The sequence below is a fragment of the Neltuma alba genome, unplaced genomic scaffold, assembly GCF_004799145.2.
Source record: "Neltuma alba isolate B1F8T4 unplaced genomic scaffold, ASM479914v2 tig00011756_pilon, whole genome shotgun sequence".
NCBI lineage: Eukaryota > Viridiplantae > Streptophyta > Magnoliopsida > Fabales > Fabaceae > Neltuma > Neltuma alba.
The window spans coordinates 492,151-511,686 of NW_021636384.1; the positions used below are offsets into that span (position 1 = coordinate 492,151).

Sequence of the window (19,536 nt, forward strand, 5' to 3'; positions counted from 1 at the left end):
ATCATTAAAGATTGAACTTATGTTGAGCAATAATCAACTTTCAAGAAACCTTCCTATTGATGTAGGATTGTTGACTAACCTTGAACAGTTGAGTCTAGCTAACAATCATTTAAGTGGCTCAATTCCAGAATAACGAGGAGGGTTGACCAAATTATGGAAATTGAACATCAGTGGAAACAAGTTGTTTAGCATTCCCATTAGTTTTGGTCAATTACAACAACTTCAGTATCTTGATCTTAGTGGAAATTTATTTACTGGGGGAATCCCAGCAATGCTTGGAGAGCTACATCGATTGGAAATGTTGAATCTCTCACACAATGATTTTTTAGGAACTATTCCTTCACTTTTTGTTGATATGAATAGCTTGGTTGTGATTGACATATCAAAAAATCAATTAGAAGGCCCACTTCCAAATATTTCAGCCTTTCATACAGCTATAATAGAGAGATTAACAGGAAATAGAGGCTTATGTGGTGATCTATCTCGCCTACCAATTTGCCCAACAACAAATTTTGACTCAAGCCATTCTAAGAGCAGGGAAGTGTTGATCTATGTTGTATCCTTTAGTTTGGGAGTTGTGATGCCAGCAACATTTTTTGTTGGGATTTCATATGTTATTTGTCATCACAAAGCAAGGAAAACAAAAAGTCAAGAAACAGAAGTGCAAACTCAAAATTTGTTCGCTATATGAAATTATGATGGGAAATTAGTATATGAAAACATTATTGAAGCCCTAGAGGAGTTTGATGAAAAATATCTCATTAAGGAAGGAGAATCTGGAAGTTCTACAAATCAGAATTATCCACAGGTCAAGTTGTAGCAGTGAAGAAGCTTCATTCAGTACCAAACAAGGATATGTGTCATCAGAAAGCTTTTATGAGTAAGATTAGAACCTTAACAGAAACTAGGCATCATAATATCATCAAGCTATATGGGTTTTACTAGCATTCAAAGGTCTCTTTTTTGGTTTATGAATTCTTGGAAGGAGGTAGCTTGGACAAGAAACTAAGTAAGAGACACAAGCAATTGCATTGGATTGGAGTAAAAAAAATCAAAGTTTTTGAAGGTATGGCTAATGCTTCATACTATCTTCACTATGGATACTCACCTCCAATAGTTCATCATGACATATCAAGCAAAAATGTTATTTTAGACTTGGATTATGAGGCTCATATCTCTGACTTTGGGACAGCCAAGCTTTTGCATCCAGATTCTAACAATTGGACCTCATTTGTTGGTACCTTTGGCTATGCTGTTCTAGGTTAAGGATCTTTTATGTTATGTGATTTTCAATATTTTTGAGTTTTGCATGGTGTTATGTTTCATATTTCCATTATTTAACAATTAAAAATTTATCATTCGTAATGTTTTTCATGATAATCTTTTTGGTTTTGTTATAGAACTTGCTTACACAATGGAAGTGACGAAGAAATGTGACATTTATAGCTTTGGAGTATTGGCTTTGGAAATAATTATGAGAAAGCATCCAAGAGATCTCTTAATGTTGTGCTTCTCATCAGCATCTTCTAGTACAACGCCGACAATAGTTGCTCACAATTTGGATTTGAAGCAAGTATTAGATCAAAGGCTACCTTATCCTCAAGCTCAATGGCTGAGAAGGTGATGTTGATTGCAAAAATAGCTTCTACTTGCTTAAATGAAAATCCACGTGCTCGCCCACCCACGGAGCAAGTGTGTAAGGAGCTTTCCATGCCAAAATCACATATTTCTGGTTCCCTCCATGGCTTCATATAAGTTATTTTGGAGATCTCAATTGAAAATAAGATCATCACAATGTGACGATGTGTGATGTGTGTTGTACTATTGTCTTCATACTCAAGTGTTTTCTTATCCTACTCATGTGTAAAATATCACTACTATAAAAATATAAATACTTAACAGTTATTTTTTGTCATACTTTATAGTTTATAGCTATTAAATATGGAGATGTCAAATATTTACGTAGGTAATATTTGACGGTAAATAACTGTCAAATATTTGATATAATACTTGATGGTTTTAACTAAAAACCTTCAAGTATTACGGCTAAATACTTGATGGTTATTGATCAAAACCATCAAGTATAAACATACTTGATGGTTTTGATCAATAATCAAGTATGTGTTCAATATACTTGACGGTTATTTGCTATAACCATCAATAACCATCAAGTATATTGTATATTTGACGGTTATTAGATATAACCATAAAATATACCTACAATACTTGATGGTTATATCAAATAACTATCAAGTATTGTAGAAATTTTTTTTTAAAAAAATTGAGGTGGCTGTTAGCTACTTTTTTAGCAGCCCTCCTGTGTTTTGAAAACGAAAGGGAGCAATAGAACAAAAAATGTATATACATCAATCCAATCAGCAAATTAGAAATAGAAATTGATGTTATATTTTAAGAAGGAAAAATCATATTGGAGGTACTTATACTTTTTTTCAATTTTTAATTTGGTACCTATGTGTTTTTTGTTCTTAACTGAATCTTTAATTTTGCTCTATTAACATCATTAATCCTTATGTAGAGACTAAAAATAGCAATAGAACAAAGTTATAAGAGCTAATGTTGCTAAAAAGATAAAATTAAATGTTTAGTTAAAGGGAAAAAAAACACATAGGTACCAAATTAAAAATTGAGAGAAAGTATAGGTACCTCCAATATGGTTTTCCGTTTTAAGAAATAAAAAGTGATACAGTGTATATAAAAAGAAACTTGGACAAGAGAAAGCAAAACAAAATTTGTCAAGTACTAAACTAAAACCAAAATTGGCTATTCACAAAAATCATAACAAAATTGTCCAAGTATCAAAACCAAAAGCACAAGACATTGAACTGTGACAAATATAACCAAAAAAAAAAGATAAATACCAATCTCTTGTCTATCTATTCTGTGCCCATTGATGGTATAATGCCATTACCAACTCTTCCATAATTTCTTCTGCATGACTGGACGAATATTGCATGCAATATGTATCTGTAAAGTACTGTATGCAAGAAACAAAGAAATTGATGGTGTTAAGTATAAATGTATAATTAACGCAAGTATAAATTGAATTTTGAATAAATACATGTTACCTTAGTAGGGATTATGTTAGCATTGTGCATAAGTATCTCTTTCATGAACTTCTGAGCTCTTGTCTAGTTACAATGGGCACTATAAAGAAAGGGAAAGGAAAATATATTAATGATGATATAATGATAAACTATATTCAGTTGAATAGTTAATGGTGATGAATACCTTTACTATTTTCTATGGGAACACGGAATCGGATAGGTCGCCTTTGACCAGGGGGCATGCTAAGCCTTGATCCGTGTAGAATAGCCACAGAGCTTTGAAAATACATTGAAATTAAATGTTAGTGATTGTCAAAAATTAGATAAAAAAGAAATTAAATTCAAGGTAAAAAAATACGTTCAAGATACCTGTTAAACAATAATTATATAAATGGTCGATTGGTCAAATATTAAGAGAATCAAAATACCAAATTTTTGGCTTAAAGAGATTGACCACAATCAGTATCTAGTGTCCCCTAGGTATAACAAAGACAATAAGAACAATTAAAAAGTATTATAAAATAAAAAAAATTTAAGAAAATTTAGTATACTTACCCATGACAGTAAGGTGATAAAAAGAAAGTGTCCCTATTTTTTACTGCCCTTGAAATGAAGATATCGGTCAAATCCCTCGATAAGTCTTGCTTCGTATCAGGGTTGGGGTCGGAAAAGGTATGGGGACTGATGAACCTAAACTTTTCATCAAAGCTGCCAGGAACAATGAAATTCTCGTAAAGGTACCTAATTACCCAAACAAAAATATCAATATAATAAATGTTCTAAGTAATTAAGTATTTAATTATGGTTTGAGAAATACCTTATATAAAAGTTACAGGCATTCATCCCAGCCATTTCATGAGCTAGAATTTCTTTCAATAGATCATTTGTGACATACTCAGATACGGTTGTATCATAAATATTTATCCCACAAAGACTTAGGGTACAAGAAACATAGGGTGCTCAGGCCACAAGTCATAAACATAATCAATCCATAAGAGTAACACATGCAACAAAGTCTTGTGGCCTCCAGCCATTCTAACAGCACTTCATCAAGTATAGTCATCCAACAACCAAATAAAAGTAAGTATATGTCAACAAAAATGGGCCTTAAGATGGCAATATGCATAACATTACAGCCCAAACCAAAAGAGGGCTACTAGGCTATCCTCGCCTATGCCTCTAGTTGCTTCCCTTCACACCGAGCTAAGCTAGATGCTCTCTTAAAAAGCATTGATGAATGACGGGGTGAGACAGTTAAGTCCCAGTAACCAAGTATTAATTTATGACATTACAGCCCAAACCAAAAGAGGGCTACTAGGCTATCCTCGCCTATGCCTCTAGTTGCTTCCCTTCACACCGAGCTAAGCTAGATGCTCTCTTAAAAAGCATTGATGAATGACGGGGTGAGACAGTTAAGTCCCAGTAACCAAGTATTAATTTATGACATGCACAAGTAGGATGGCAAGTTAGTGAAGTAGTGCTTAAATATAATTTAAGTAATAAATGATGCTTTAATAGATACAACTATATGAAAGGAGTATGTCTCACTATCCACAACATAATTCATATAAAAGTACACTTATGCAATAACACTATGAAATATGCCATCCCATCACCCTACTCCTCCTTATGACTTCTTGATAAGAACCCAGACTTTTTGTGCTGAGTAACCTAGCCAAAGGTCACCCCATTCACATTAAGCAACAGGTCCCCTCCTATGCCTATATTGCCCAAGAATGGATTATGGTGCAAGAGATATCTAACCAAGAGCTGATTCTCAATTCCGGGCCATGGAAAAGGAAGAACTATAGGGGTCTGACAAAAGGCCAAACACTATGATTAATAGTGTAGGCATGCCGCGCGGACTTCAAGAACAATTATCCTCCACATATGAACCCTATGCACAGTCAAAATATAAATTAAAAATATCATAATTTTTCAAAGTAAGATGATATAATTCCAAACAATGTACAACACATTTCCATTTTATTTAATAACATAATATTAGTAAATCAAATTCAACACTACAAGAAAACATAATTCCCGATAAAATACAACTCATGCATAATTAAATTGACATACTTCCCTCTCCACCAAAATTTGTTATATGAGAAAATACATACTTTATTTATAGACATACTTTCACAAATTAATTTGAGAAAATAAAAGCATAATAAACACCTTACAATCTAAAGCATATATATAAAATAAATTAACCCTAATTATCTCTACTCCAAGCTTAACCTCATAGCTTGAGGAATAAGAGCACAAATGACAGACTTCGAAGTACAAGATAATCTACAAATAATGTAGATACAATTTAATATACATACAAATAAATAACTTAAATTACATAGAATTTATTATTATTAATATATATATGCACATATATTTACTGCCCAAAAAATTCTTGCTCTAAATAACATTTTTCCTCCACCCAAATAACTCATTCAAATTATAAATAAGTATTGATTTTATTTAATTTTGTAAAATTCTAAATTTATAACTTCAGTTTTCAATTTTAAAATTTTTTAATAATATATCGTTAATCTATTTCACATTTTAAACCGATTAAAATCTCAGCGATATATTAAATAACCTAATTAAGTTATTTAACTGAAATCTAATTAGTAAAAATATTCTATATGTCTTGAATAATACATTTTTCAGCTAAAATCTTAGTTTAAAAGTCTCAAAACAATCAATGAATAGATATGAACTAATTAAAATTTCTTAATAATGTATCTTTACATTTTTACGGTCATATATTGTCAAAACTCACTACATACTTCGTACTCAAACTACAAAATTTTCTTTAGAACATTATAATGATACTTTTAATATAAAGCTCTAAATATATAGGAAATATTCATAAAAGAAAATTTAATAAAAAGAACTATTTTTATATACCTAAATGATCCTCAAAGCTTATCATGTACTTTCCAGCTCAGTACACTCGCTCTCTCTTTTCCTCTTTGCCTCTCACTCTAACTTTCTCTTCTGTCTATCACCTCTCCTCCTCCTATTTATCCTTCCTACTCAATCGTCTCTTCTTCATTTTCCTTCTTCATTTATTAACCACACGCCTCAAATTTCTTTCTTCAATAGATGACCCTTTCCCCCAAATTCTTCTTCTTAAATGCCCTCAGCATTTCCACCAAATTTGGTGGGAAAGCATGGTGTTTTTTTTTTTAATAAAATATTATTATTTTATATTATTTTATTTTTTTTTAAATAATAATAAATTTTTAATATTGAGATAATATTTTGGATGTTATAGTGAACATGACAATGACTGATTTTCCAATAGACTTTTCTTTCCCTTAGACTAAAAAACATATAGTTAGCAATTAAAACAGAATTTATAAATTATTTTAAATTAGCTAAAGGTTTTAACACACACACACACACACCTTTTTAGGCGGTTCTAACATAATAAGACATCCAGACCAGGCAATATAGCTACCCACCACTTGGGCCACTGTCTTTGCATCTAGAATAGACACAGAAAGGGCACGGTTGCCATCTATTATAGAATTCAACTGTATCCTTACATGATTAATAGGGAGAGCCACATTATGAATCATAGTCTCTCTCGGTAAGTTGAACATGCGACCCATGGTGACAGTGTGATGTTTAAGGCTATTTGCCACACACTGGATGTCCATTTCAGCCTAAGTAAACATACATTTTACTTACTTTGTTTTGAAAATAATTAAATGTGATAATATAAACATAAGTAGTATTATACCTTAGATAGAGAGGGAAATGTACAGTTGTCTTTCCCACTTGAGCTGAGACTTAAAGCCGGCTGTGATGCTTAGCCCTTGATCAATTAGGAGCCCTTGCGCTTTGACCTGCTCTTTTAACAAATGTGTTTCCTCCTTCAACTCCATAAACTCTACTGAAGAAGGCGCGTTTGATGTTGAGGGTTTTTGCCTAGCCCCAAAATAAGCTTGCTTCGTGAATTTGAAGCCAACACCACTAAGACAACAGGAGTGGTCAGGAGTCCCCCGTGCTATCCTCAATGCATCTTGATCGCCTGATGGATTGCTTCTTTCTTAGGAAACCTCTTGAGACATAGTTTTCTATACGGTAAACAGTGTTGGTATTGCTACTCTAAGGTATTAATTAAATAATAATGCATATTAAAACTTAACCATCCTATTGACGATCTCCTTCACACAAGGATTATTAATTTGTTCGTCTTTATTTTGCTTGGACAATGCCCATAGCATTTGATAGGATACAGTAATGTCTGATCTCTTCTTTTCTGTTACTTCTTTCTCGAGGCCTGCATATCCCAAGTGCCCTTTCTGATAGAGATATTCATTCTTCTTCACCCTCTCCTTATTTTGAGTGCTTAATTCCTATGGAAACAAAGAAGATTTAGGTGAATACATTAAATATTAAATACAATTTATTTTAGAATGGAGAATAAATGTTACTTGAAATTTCTTTTCATGACATAACTGAACAAAAGAAGGTCAATCCTCTTGTGTGACCACTTTCTGTACTCGTCAGCTGAGAAAGGCTCCTTCAAATATTTCTTTGTAACAAAATATCTAAATGAGTGGAGTACTGTCCCAGCCTTCCTCAAAACATGCTTCTCTTTGCTCTCATCAATGTGAAATCCTGACTGCAAAACATAGAAATCAAACCATTAGTTTGAAGTATCTTATGAAACAAGCAAATTTGAACTATCATAATAATATCCAATACATCATGCCAAATAGCATCCCTACTACACGGTATACCTTCCTTCAATGTTGTATAGTGATCAGCACGGTGTTTCTTGCCATAACACCAATATAACTGATAAACTTATTAGATTTCACAAGTTGTCTCCTCTTATTCCACTACATAGTAAACTTTTTCCCCTCTGACCTCGCTTTGACCACTTTTTTCATGACACAAAGCCCTTTCTGTATATGTTGTGCCTCTTCCTGCAACTGCTACTCTTGTTCAATGGCATTGGTGGACTGAGATGGATTATCAGTGCTAGATCTACTATCATCTGCCATCTGTAACAAATTAAAGCACATAGGATTAAACGAGTGAATAAAATAAAGTCATTAGTAACATAAATAAATCAAACATAATCAAATCAAGTAAAAGTGTAGTCAAACAATTAAAAAGAGAATATATATATATATATATATATATAGTCAACTAGCTCTTTCCCTCTTTTTACTTTTAGCTTTTTGTATGTTCTTCTTAATTTGAATTGTTTTTATCTTTTTTTGAAGCACTTTTCCTTTCTTTGAAATCCATATTCCTTTATTGTCATCATACCTAACGTATATGGTTTCATCTTCATTTGAAAGATCTTCAAGTGATGTCCCTTGAAATGGATCATCTTCACACGCATTGCCTTCATATCCCGTCTCCTCAATATTGGTCAACAAGACAATAGACCATCCTTTTGTAGCATGATTTGGAACATAAAAAACTTGTTTAGCCTGAGAAGCCAAATTGAAAAGCTCTTCTTTATACCCTTATTCAAATTTAACTGTATGAATCCTAAGTCATCAACCCTCAGTGCATTATTATTGTCCACCTACTTGCAACCGAATCCTACAACCCTAAATCCAACGTAATCCAACTCTCAAATATGCTCAATTACTCCAAAGTATAACACTACATAGATAGGAATTTTATCTTTGGTAGTCGATATACGCATGGTATTAGCTATAAGGGTTACATCACTATTTTGTATTTTACTTTAATCATCCTTCTCTTTAGCATAGAAAGTGAACCCATTGATGAGGTATCTTGTGAAAAAAGTACATGTTTGCTCGGTTTATTTGCCAAGAACTTTGTTTTCTCAGAAATTGAACTAGGATCGGTATTATAATTGTAATGCACATGCTCTTTCAACCATAATATAAATTGTTTATTGTGTGCTTTGGTATACCAACTTTCTAGTTTATTGGAATTATCTCTCTTAAGTTCATCAATGTGCTTGTCCACATAGTCCTTAATCTCTTCAAAGTTATGTAATGCATAGAGATGTGCTTGCTCCCATTGTTGATATGAGATAATAACAACTTTCCTCCCCATAATCCGTTCTCTACCTATTTTTTGGTCATACCGAGATACTAGTATCCCAATATCACTTGTATTTTTTAAGTAAAAGGTAGAAAATTCAGCAGTCTCTTCACAAATATAGAGTTCTACGATACAACCCTTTGGTTGCCTCTGATTTTTCACATACCCTTTACATATCTTCATGTAATGCTCAACTAGGTACATCCATCTTAAATAAACTGGGCCACATAATTGCACTTCTCTAAGTACGTGAACATGTAGGTTGACTATGATGTCAAAAAATGCAGGAGGAAAATACATTTCAAGCTCATACAACATTACTATGATTCGAGTTTGCAACCTCAACAATTTATTGGGATTAATCACTTTACCGAAAAGAGACTAAAAAAAAACTTTGCAATCATACCTTGCACCTTATGAGGTAAAATAACTCGTATTGCAATAAGAATAAAGTTTTCCAACAACACATGGCAATCATGAGATTTTAAACCCTTTAGCTTCAAATCCTTAAATGAAACAATGTTGCTAATGTTAGAAAAGTAACATTCCGGCACTTTAACTGTAGCAAAAAACTCACAAAAACTAGTTTTCTCTTTTTAGATAGTGTGTGAGCCGCTGAATGAAGAAATGTACAAGTTCTATTATCCTCTGGTGGCAATTCCTCCCTTAACCCCATCTCAATCATGTCTAACCTCGCTTTTATGCCATCCTTGGTCTTCCTTACAATATAGAGTAACATACCAAAAAGAGTTTCATATACATTTTTCTTGATATCCATAACATCAAGCAAATGCCTCAAATCCAAGGTCTTCCAATATGGCAACACAAAGAAAATAGAATTCTTCTTCCACCTGCTTGTCCCAACATGCTTGGCAAAAGGTTTGCCAAATTCACACTGTATATCTTTCACCTTATAAAAAATATCGTTCTCAGTCAACAATATAGGTGTCTTACTTTCTTCTGAATTTCCATTGAAATATTTTTTTGAAATGCCAGTAAGGACGATCACGATGCAACCATCTACGGTGTCCCATATAGGAATTTTTCATGCCATGTCTCAACCTTATTGAATCTATGCCCTCTTCATAAATGGGACATCCAAGTTGCCCCTTAATGCTATACCTTAACAAATTAACATATGTGGGAAAGTCGTTAATTGTGCCAAACAACAGGGCTCTCAACTTGAATATTTCTTCCTTATACATATAATATATATCAACTCCACTCTCCCACAATAGCTTCAAGTCTTCAATTAATGGAGTTAGGTATATATCTATGTTGTTCCCTAGTTGCTTTCACCTAGAGATTATCATAGATATCATGAAATACTTGCGCTTCATGCATAGCCATAGAGAAAAGTTGTATATAAACAAAATCACTAGCCATGTACTATGGGTACTGGTTTGCATGCCATATGGGTTCATTCCGTTAGTAGCTAATGCAAGGTATAGATTCCTCTCTTCTTTCCTAAGTTCAGGATACTTAATGTTAAACTTCTTCCATTCTGGAGAATTAGCAGATACAAAAGCATGCTGTCTTTAATCTTTTTATCCGCAAGCCATCTTAGATTTCTTGCATCTTCTTCACTGATATACAAGCTTATGAATCTTGGTATACTGGAAAAATACCATAATGCTTTCTTTGGACTCTTCCTGTTCTCTTAGTAGCATGAGGCATTACACTTAGGACACTCGATTAGTGGCTTATATTCCTTTCTAAACAAAATACAATCATTGGGGCAAGCATGTGTCTTCTTATAACTCAGGCTGACAGAGCGTAACACGTATTTTGCTTTATACGTTTTGCTTGAAAGCTTATTTCCCAATGGTAGCATTTGTTTCAAAAGCGAAAGCAATTTTGTGAAGCATGTGTCACTCCAGCCATTTCTCGCCTTCAAGTTATACAAGTTTAAAACCACAGACAATTTTGTGAACTTAGTACAACCTTCATACAAAGGTGTCTCCACGTCACTCTTCAACCTCTCGAACATTTCTAGACAATCCTCTAGCTCCCCTTCAATTATGTTGGTCATATCTTCAAAATGGTCAGCTTTATATGTACTTGCGTCAAAACTAGTTGATCCACAGCTTTCACTTTGCCCTCGACTACTATTACCCACATCTCGTCTCCCATGCTTTGTTCAACACTTATAAAATTGACCAATTCCATTAATAATTATATGGCTCTCACAAACGGACGGTGGAACACTCTTAAGAAATGAAACATCCTTCTTTTAACCCCTCAGAGTATGCGTTTGGAAGTGTTACCGTTCAAACGATTTATGAACCAAGCCCATAGATTGAAAATTTGCAATTAGTTCTCAGGTTACTATTCATTGGTTAAATTTGAGATTTTTAGTCCAACTTTGAAAAATCATAACTAATTCTATAAAAATTGTATTGAGATGCTCCAAAATTCTAATTGAATCTCTTTTAATTCTCTGCAGGAAAAAAAATATCAAACTAAACTTATCTCAAGCCATTTAGTACAGTTTAATCCATAAAAATCACTATTCATTTGGTGAATTCTGGAACTTTTAATTTTCTTGGCTCAACTTTGGAAATTTGTATCTCTTAATATAGACATCCAATTGAAGTAATCTGCCTATCATTTTAAAGCTTGGTAATATGTCTGTCAAGTTTCATGGCTTAACTCATACATTTGATAGGTTATACTGGAGCTGGAATCTGACTGCTCCAAGACCTATGTTTTATCCATTAGATAATTCTTGCTTTAATTCTTTTTATTGTTTTGACATGCATAACTTGGCTTCATTCTTTCCCATTCATTCTCATACATTTTCATTCATACCATAAACATTCTAAACAAATACATTGTATCATTGGCATTCATATACGTAATTTACATAATAGGAGAATTATACATAAATCCTTAACCAATCATTAACATCAATAATTCTCCACTTTCTTCTCCTTCCTTTTCATGCTCTCCTTCATGCAATCATTTGCATCATTGATTGACCTAAATGGTTGGTTAGGGAGAGGTAAGAATTGAGAGAATCTTAGTAGCAAACAATAACCACCCAAACATACATGGCAAGCTTGGCATTCATAACATGCTTGCAACTTAACATTTCTATAACATAGTGACATCTTTGGTAATTATCATGCATTAAACATAAAACACATAGGCCTATGAGACATTTCAAACATATTCACAATCACAATGCATGATTTTATAAAACCATATAAACACATAACATGTTATATATGCAAGCAAATACCAAACACATAAGAGTAGGGTAAAGTTTGCTACCTTGTGTCCTTAAGCTTTCTTCTTGCTCCCTTTTGCTTCCAAAAATTAAGGTTGCTTGCTCAACCACATCCAAACCTTCTCTTGGATGCCTCAAGGTCCTAATCACAGTACAAGACATTACTCATTAGGACCAAAAATTACACAATATGGAAGACTTATATCCTTAAACTTAATCCCTTTTTCCTTAATTTATAATGTAGTGTTCTAGCTTTGTAAAAATTATTCCCTTAGGCTAACCCTACACAATTTTGCCCAAGGAATCCAAATATGAGCTTAGATTCATTAACATACAGCTCCTTTCCCTGGTCCTAGGCCCAAACCGAAATCTGCCACTAAATTTTCAGTTTTGATTCTAATGCTTCCAACTTCATCCTTTCATCTTATCCCTACACAATTTTTTTTATTTGAAACACATTGGAAGCATCAAAATCATCAAAATCACATCCTAGGAACAAGAACCAGATCTAACTGAAACATTTCCTCAAGTTACACAATCATGAAATTCAACTAATTTCAACATAAAACCACTTGATTTGTGTTCATTTCAAGGCTTTGGACATTATTCTAACATCAATTTCATCCTCCCCTAATCCTAAGAATTTCGTGCAGCATAACCCCCTAGGGTTTTAAGTTCCCAAAAATCATTAAAATCCATAACCAAGCTCAACAACAACAAAGGTAGTGAAAACTACATTAAAAACCATGAACATACCTTGTTTTGGAGCTTGATCTTGCATATAACCACTTGGTCTTTCTTTCTCCCTCTTCTTTCTCTCTCTCGAAACCATTTTACCAGAACTTCCCCAAGGTTTCCTCTAGATTGGACGAAAATGAGGGAGGGGAGGGGGTATTTATAGAAAACAAGACTAAATCTAAGCCGTTGATCTTAAAAATATGTTGCTTTATTTGGGCCATCCATTTTCTCTTTTAATCTTATGGTGACAAGTGTCCTATGACATTATGCTTACATCATCAAGCCACATGTCCCCAATCTAATCGTACACGTGTCTTGCATCCGGCCATACATGTGTCTTACATCCAACCGTACACATGTCATCCATCTTTTCCCCATCTGACCGTATACTTGTCTCTTCCATGTCCCTTCATCATTGTGGCATTAAAATAGGAAGAAAATTAATATAAAATTCGTGCAAAATATAGTCCTTAGGCATTCCTCTACCTATTTTTCCATTCTGCATCGTATCGGGTACTTTTCCAGGTCCTGACTTACCCGAGACTACTAGGACATGTTCTAACACAATTTTCTCATACCAATTAAGTCCACATGTGGTGCCATCTTAAAGGAGCATAGAACAAAATAATTAGCTTTACTGACGAGCTACTTAACCTTACTGAGTCATGCTGTAGAGATTTCACTATAATGGATAGACAAAGGATTGTCTAAAATATACCCTTACTACATTCTGATTTTTATACTATCCATAAATATCTCCTAATGACTCAGCATTCTGACTCAGAGGTTTCATAATTGCACTTGGCAACTCAGCACGCTGACTCAGTATCGTCATAATGGTCTTTAGATATTTTCTTTTGTTTTGTCTCCTATTTAAGGGATAAAAATTATTTAATATTTGACTGGAGCATCTTATTCAATCCAAAGCTCCAAAAATTGATCCAAAAATATCATAAAATTCCTTAAATTCTAGAAAAAATTTGTGAATTTTCTCAAGCCATAACTCAACCTGTAGCCCTATTTAAAAAAAATTCTTTAAAATGCCTTTTTTTCCGACATAACTGGCTTTTAAATATTTTTAAAGCCATTTTGCTGGCCTTCTAGGGATAAGACTAATTTTATAATTTTCTATAGCCTCTCAACTCTTTAATCCCCATTTTTCCTTGCATTTCTGAGGCCTCCTCATGGCTCAGTTAATTAAATCTAGCTTTATACCTCAAAATGAGCCATAATCTTTAAAATTCATTTAAAGTCAATCCAAGGTCATTTTTATTATTTTTCTTTATATACAGGCCTTAACATGTCATTTTCTATTTTTTGGGATTTTTCTAAAATTTTTGGGTATAATTTCCATTTTTGCCCTTACCGGCCGAAACTTTACAAAATTACGATTTTGCCCCTGATTCGGCTTCACCCCATCATTCACCTCATTGAAGCCTCCAACATAACTATTGGCCTACATTCATCTCTATTTCTCATTCTTGGGTCTCAAGACTTCACTAGAGTCTCTAACTTTTTCTTTTTTCGGTCCCAGAAAACTTTCCCTTTGCGATTTAGTCCCTAGGAATTAGGGGTGGAAATAGGCCAGGCGACCTGTTAGGGGCCTGTGGCCTGGCCTGGCCTGGCCTATTTTTGTATAAGAATAGGCTTAGGCCTCTTTAAAAGCCTGTTTATCTTATCAAGCCAGGCTTAAGCTCTCTAAGAAGCCTATTAGGCCTGTCAGGCGGCCTGAGCCTGTTAGTATTTTTGTAAGGTTATAATAGTAAATCTGATATAACCAATGTGAGCCACTCAATTTTAACCTAGGCACTACACTTGCTGTCCCATCCCCGCATTCACTTCCTCTTCTTCTCTTGAGTCGCTCAACAATTCATGCAGAGGCAAAGCCTTCGGCCTTCATTCAATCACAGCCTTCGCCTTGCATTGTCAAGTCGCACTTCACCTTTCAACTCGCTACTTCATCTCTGACTTCTGTCAAGGTATTTTGAAGAGTATGTTCTTATATAGATAGAGAGAGAGAGAGAGAGTCGTGAGTCTATATATATGACCACCTTTCCCCCTTTTTTAATCATTACTTTAGAGAAATATCAATGAACGTACATTTAATCAAAGGATAATCATAGTTAATCATTTGTAAACTGCTAACATTATTATGCTTTAGAGAAAGAATGATGAATATATATTTAATAACCTGGAAAGAAGATAAAGAAGAGTTGTGTCTGTAGAGGATGATGGAGATTGAAGGCCCTATATATTCATGAGGAATAAAATTCAAAGTACTTCGGCTAGAGACAAAGGAGATTAGTTATTTTATTATTAGCGTTTGTTTCAGGAATAAAACAAAGAAACTGACGTGGTCAATTTGATTTTGTGATTAATTTCACTCAATTTACAGTTTGATTCTTTTTATCGTTATGCAACTGTTACAGTTTTGGATTAATTTTAAGAAAGAAAGTCTAATATAAATTTGATTTCTTTTGCTGAAGGTCTTCGAACAAGAAGAAGAGATTGTATTGAAGATTTGATGCTTTGCGGTTTGAAGATTTGTTGTAATCGTAACAAGAAAAAATTGTGTTGATTTGAATATTTCATATTTTATGTTTGAATTTTAGATAATTTGAATTGAGTTATTGTAATTTTGGATTTATTTATTTATGTTTAAAATTTGTTAAAAATACATGCTTCAGGTTAGGCCAGACTTGGTTACAGGACAGGCTTAGGCTGAACAAAAGGCCTGTCACAGGCCACAGGCCAGGCTCAGGCCAATAGCCCTCAACACAGGCCGAGTTTGTTAAGGGTGGAGCCTGGCCTGGCCTATTTCCGCTCCTACTGGGAATCCCTCTGTCCTTCTAGGGAATCACTGGGACCTCTGCCAAAAAGATTCTGGTCGCTTGCCTATCTCAGGCTAATTCTAGTACTTTTAGGCCCAAAAGTAGGGATGTTACAAGAAAGCAACATTTAACACAAAGGCAAATAATACTATTGTGATTATCGGCATGCTCCATTACAAACATAATAAAATATTCTGTGTCCTCCCAATATTTCTTTGATAGGCGATTGACAGACATCCATTTCTTATCTATGGTCCCTATCCAGCATTAACCATTTGGAGGGAAATATGATCAGTGACTCAAACATAGATAGGAAAGATAGGAAATTAATGAGTCACAATTGATCACATGTTACCCTCTTTAATTTTAATTCTACTATTCCAACTGTTATCAACTAGTAACTCTAACCAACAGGGATTGGGTCTAGTGGAAGGGGCTAGTCTCTCACAACCTGGCGAACCAAGGTTTGAATTCCCACTGGAAGAGGTGCCCACATTTAGTGTCCAATAGTGTCTCTAATAGGAGGATACCTATTTTTTAGTCTAAATAATATCTCATGTAAAATGTAATCATTCAAACCATTAGGAATAATGCTTTAACAAAACCGAAACGATTCCATTCAACTAGAAATCAAACCTCACAAACCATAATTAGAATATGTAACCCACAATGCAGATAACGTAATAAAACTTGTAAGCGACATATAACCCACTCAAATGAACCAATATTGAAACGAAGAATAGCTAACAAATTAACCCATCAATCAACATTGAAATGAAGAAGCAGAAGAATAAGAAGAAGAGATGTGCCAAAGTAAATGGCATTCACTATAAACCCAAAACACTTTTAAAACACTATAGAAGAAGAAGAAATGTGACAAACTTGGAATACGAAGCAAAACCACCTCCTACATTGTCCTAAAATGTGAGCACGATTACAGAAATGAACAGCAAACTCGATGGCGGTGAAGGGGTGAAGAGAAAAATGATGGTGGAGAAGCACAAAATCATAGGGAAAAGTGCGAAACTTAGGTAGGGAACGAAGATTTGAATCTTCAAAGGCTAAGGGAGATCGCGTGGCAGAGAAAGGACAATAAAAATTTCAAACAAGTCTGGGCGAAATAAACAGATTAAGGATTTAAAAAAGGGAATACTTGACAATTATTCCTAATAACGGTCAAGTTTTCTCTTAAAATACTTGACAGGTCTATGAAAAACTGTCAAATATTCCTCCATGAAAATATACTTCATGGTTTTTCTTTAAAACCGTCAAGTATTTGAAAACAATATTTAACAATAATTTAAAACCATCAAGTATTTGAATACAATACTTAACGGTTATTAGTAATAACCATCAAGTATTTCTCATGCGCCTCTTATTTGACAGTTTTTAGAATAACTATCAAGTATTTGACGTCAAATATTTGTAAATCTGTGGTAGTGTATGTGTGTGGACTTATTTTATTTGTTAGCATTAACTGGTAGTTAACCTTTGGTTTATAAATCTATGGACATCCCCAAAAAAGTTTCATCCATCCGGTCCTTAGGGTGTGTTTGGATGAAACCAAACCGTGGTTTGAAAAAGTGATTCTGGAGAATAGATTCTGGGGAAAATAGATTCTGTGAAGAATAGATTTTGTAAAAAAGTGATTCTGAGAAGTGAGAGTGTTTGGATAGTTGTTATCAGAAGCACTTTTTATATATACAAATTACTAAAAAAAAGACATAAGTTAATATGATAATTACAGAAAAAATAGATTTTATGATATATTTTAATTTGAAGGAATAAAATTGTTAATAATATGTTTTTTACCAACATAATTAATAATACATAAGATAATATAATTAATAAATAATTAATGTGTATATATATTTATAAAATATAAGATTAAATATATTTATAAAAAAATATGTTTATAAAAAAATAACAAGATACATATCATATAGGCCCTCACACTCTCCCTTTCTTCTCCAAAAGCAAAAAAATTTTGCTTTTTCCAAAACCATGGTTTTGACCCAAAACCATGGTTTTGGTTTTTGGAGGGGGTGTTTGGGTGATTTATTCCTCAAACCATGGTTTGGGTCCCCAAACCATGGTTTGGGGTGTCACCCAAACACACCCTTAATATAAGAGCTAATTTGACTTTTAATTTAGTCGTAAGACCCCAATCTCCTTTATCTATCATATTTAATCTTCTTTTTTAAGGTAGTCCTTGTAATAATTGCACATATTAAATTTTTTATTAAATATTAAAACTAATACATTTGATTAGTAATGGTATTTTAAAAAAGACATCACGTATTCAATACAAATAACTCACTTAACAAACTTTCTTAATTTACTCAAATTGGTTAATTAGCTCTTATATTAAATAGTAGAGGTAATATGACTTTATATATACAAAACAAGGGTATTTACGGTGATTTTGATAGGTCATGTACTTATATACAAGTTTAAATTAAAGCGTTCTTCGATAGTTTTTTTTTTGGGCCAAACATCCTTCCGATAGTTGTTTCACAATTTTTTTTTGTATGAAACAGGGCTTAGCCCAAAAAAAAAAAGACTAAATGGGGATGAAATCTCAAGTGCTCTTTGTCCACAAAGCCCCTAAGATCAATAGGGCAATTGTGTTCAATTTACTCGCTTTTCTTATAAAGACATTAAAAAGTTAAATATTGAAGTACATGCACATTATTACTCCTCCGATTCTATTTATAAGCTTTAAATTTAAAAAAAAAAGTGTAGTCTATTTTATAAGCTTTAATTTGAGTTGATCTTAACATTTAACGCATTTTTTTAATGCTGCCATTAATTATTTCTCTTTTATCATATTTTCTCACCCATTCTCTTTCATCTTTTTTTTTCATTTATTATAAGGATATATTTGAAAGCAAAAATATATTTCTAATATATTTATTATTTTTAACTAATTTTAACTAATTATTCGTTATACATAAATTAGTTATTTCAAGCTTATAATAAGGACCAAAAGGAGTATTAATTACTCTCTCTAATCCTATATATAAACTTCAAGTAACTAATTCTTAAATGACGAATAATAAGTTAAAATTAGTTAAAAACAATAAATAAGTGAGAAATATAATCTTGTTTTCAAATATGCCCTTATAATAAATAAGAAAAAAGAAGAAAGAGAACATGTTAAGAAATGTGACAAGAGATATCATCAGAAAAGAGAGAGTATAAATAATTAAAGGTAAAATTTTAAAAAAAATACATTAAATATTAAGACAAACCCAAATTGAAGCTTATAAATTGAACCACTTGCCTCTTTAAATTTGAAACTTATATATAAGACCGGAATGTTAATTTTTTCTTTAATTTAACCCTTCCAGTGAATCAGTTTTTTTTTTTTACCAGCTAGACTAAAATAGGTTATTTTGGGAAAAAAAATTAAAATGGGTTAGATGAGCTTGTCAACCTACAATTTGAGATAGTTTGCCGCCTTTAACCTGTCTAACTCATATTAATGGTCCTTATGGAGCATTGATTATTAAGAATTCTAAATTTTGAAAATTTGAAAAGCACTAAGGTCCTAAACAATAACAAACAATTACTACAATAATAGGTTTTATCTCATTAGATGGGATTCACTATACCA

At 33.0% G+C, this 19,536-nt stretch overlaps 1 protein-coding gene across 1 annotated transcript; it reads left to right on the forward strand.

Moving 5' to 3' along the window:
• The first annotated feature begins 1,068 nt into the window (after positions 1–1,068).
• Positions 1,069–1,624, forward strand: LOC114717606 (MDIS1-interacting receptor like kinase 2-like). Its single transcript, XM_028902816.1, has 2 exons — positions 1,069–1,261; positions 1,401–1,624. Exons 1-2 carry the CDS (start codon positions 1,069–1,071, stop codon positions 1,622–1,624), a joined length of 417 nt encoding a protein of 138 aa, XP_028758649.1.
• Positions 1,625–19,536: the final 17,912 nt, after the last annotated feature.